This window comes from Charadrius vociferus, unplaced genomic scaffold (genome assembly GCF_000708025.1).
Source record: "Charadrius vociferus isolate BGI_N301 unplaced genomic scaffold, ASM70802v2 scaffold593, whole genome shotgun sequence".
Taxonomy (NCBI): Eukaryota; Metazoa; Chordata; class Aves; order Charadriiformes; family Charadriidae; genus Charadrius; species Charadrius vociferus.
Window position 1 is genome coordinate 1,402,109 of NW_009647739.1, and position 1,759 is coordinate 1,403,867.

General features: G+C 62.5%; 1 protein-coding gene across 1 annotated transcript in view; it reads right to left on the reverse strand.

Annotated features, from left to right (window-relative positions):
- Positions 1 to 1,043, reverse strand: part of LOC104283739 (deoxyribonuclease-1-like 2) — a 2,829-nt gene extending 1,786 nt beyond the window's left edge. The window contains exons 1-2 of the mRNA XM_009881956.1: positions 906 to 1,043; positions 486 to 574 (exon numbers count right to left, since the gene is read on the reverse strand). Of these exons, the coding sequence (XP_009880258.1) occupies positions 486 to 574; positions 906 to 1,043 (227 nt within the window). The remainder of the gene's footprint in view (positions 1 to 485; positions 575 to 905) is intronic.
- Positions 1,044 to 1,759: the final 716 nt, after the last annotated feature.

Consider the following 1,759-nt stretch of genomic DNA (forward strand, 5'->3'; position numbering starts at 1 on the left):
TGGTGTGACATGGGGGGTGTGGCCCCCGAGCCCCCCCGCTGTCCCCACCACCCCACCGTGGCTCCTTGGGCACAGCCAGCCGCAGGCAGGACGCAGGGCGGCTCCTGCCACCCCTTTCTCTGCAGGGACGCTCCCCACCTTCATTTGCAACAAAGCTAAATTAGGTTAATGAGCAGCCCGGGGCCCCATGGAGCCTGGCGTCACCCTCCCTGCTCCAGCTGCTTTGTGGCCGTGCTGGAGGGGACACCGAAGGGGTGAGGACACAGGCTGGGCGTACTCGGTCGGGAGCACTCGCCACCTTTCAACAAGGCAGCAGCAGCGGCCGCCTGGCCCCAGTGCTGCACTTTTCTCTTATTCCAAAAAAACCCACTCTGCTGATGGACTTTTTTTTTTCTTTTTGCTTTCTATCACTCCAGCAGCTTGGCTTTCCCTGCCTAATGCCGGTGTCTCCGCCCGCGCGCTCTCGGCGCCGGCCCCGCTCGTACCTGTTGAGCTGCTCCATGAGCTCAGTGACCGCGCTGAGGTCGGAGTCGCGCACCTCCTGCACCAGCACCACGTCGTAGCGGCGCAGGATCTGTGGGGCCAAGAGGGACGGTGATGGCGAGGGGGAGCCTGGTGCCGGCTCAGGGCCACCCTCTCCTCTCCTACCCGTCTCCCAGACAGGCACCCTGATGTGGTGATGGGTGCAGCACCATGAGGACCTGCATGTCCCTTGGCACTGGACAGACATCCCCACAGAGGGCTCAGAGGAACCGTGGGGTGTGCCTGACACCCCACTAAGCCTTCATCCACCCAGGGCATCCCCGCAGCAGGATGCCATCCCATCCATAGCCACATCCCCACGTGTCTCTGGCACAAGAGCCATATTTTGGGACCACCCCAGCACACAGCCCAGCTGCACTCACATTGACAATGATGCCCGCCACTCTCTCGTTGGACATCTTGGTATCACCAAACGCCTGGATGTTGAAGGCACCGACACGCAGCGTGGCGGTGGCTGGGCACAGGAGAGTGGTGGTCAGCAGGGACAGTGCCAGCGCCATGGTCCCCATCCTGCCAGGAGGGATGCTGAGCCACAGGGATGCAGCAATGGGAGTCGAACTTGGAAAACTGCTTTGGATTTGGGGACAGAGCAAAAAAAATATCCGTGTCAGTCCTCCTTCGTAAGTCCCGGTGTGCAACAGTGTGCCATGGTGGGCACCGCCTGCAGCAGGTCGTGGAGCTGAGATGGGCTGTCTGCCAGCTTGCTGATCCCAGGGGAAGCTAAATCCCATCCTGCCGTGGTGAACCCGCCTGGCATCGCATCTGCCAGCCCCCGGCATCGCCCAGCTCCGCTCCCCACCGGGATGTCTCCATCACCCACCACCCCCAGCTGCCACCACTGGCACCCTGGGCTACTCCACGTCCTTAAACTTGATCGCAGACCCCACTGTTGGGGCAAGAGAGCAACTCCTCATCCCAGTTCATCCCAGCTCATCCAGTCCCTCCCGATTCATGGTGCTGAGCCCGGATCCGTCCTTACCTTGCCAAGTGCGCAGCACCTCTGCCTTCCCAGCAGCCGGACGGGTGGCTTTATTCCCGGCGGAGGTTCCGGCAAAGCAGGATGAGTCGGACACCCCCGTGGGGGTTTTGGCACGGCTTTGGGCTCCTTCCTACATTGGGAAACCAAAACCCAACGGGGTGGCAGGGTGGGGCCAGCATAGCCGCCCCTGTGCCGACGCGGCGAAGGATGGCCAGGGAGGCACGGCGATGCTGGGGC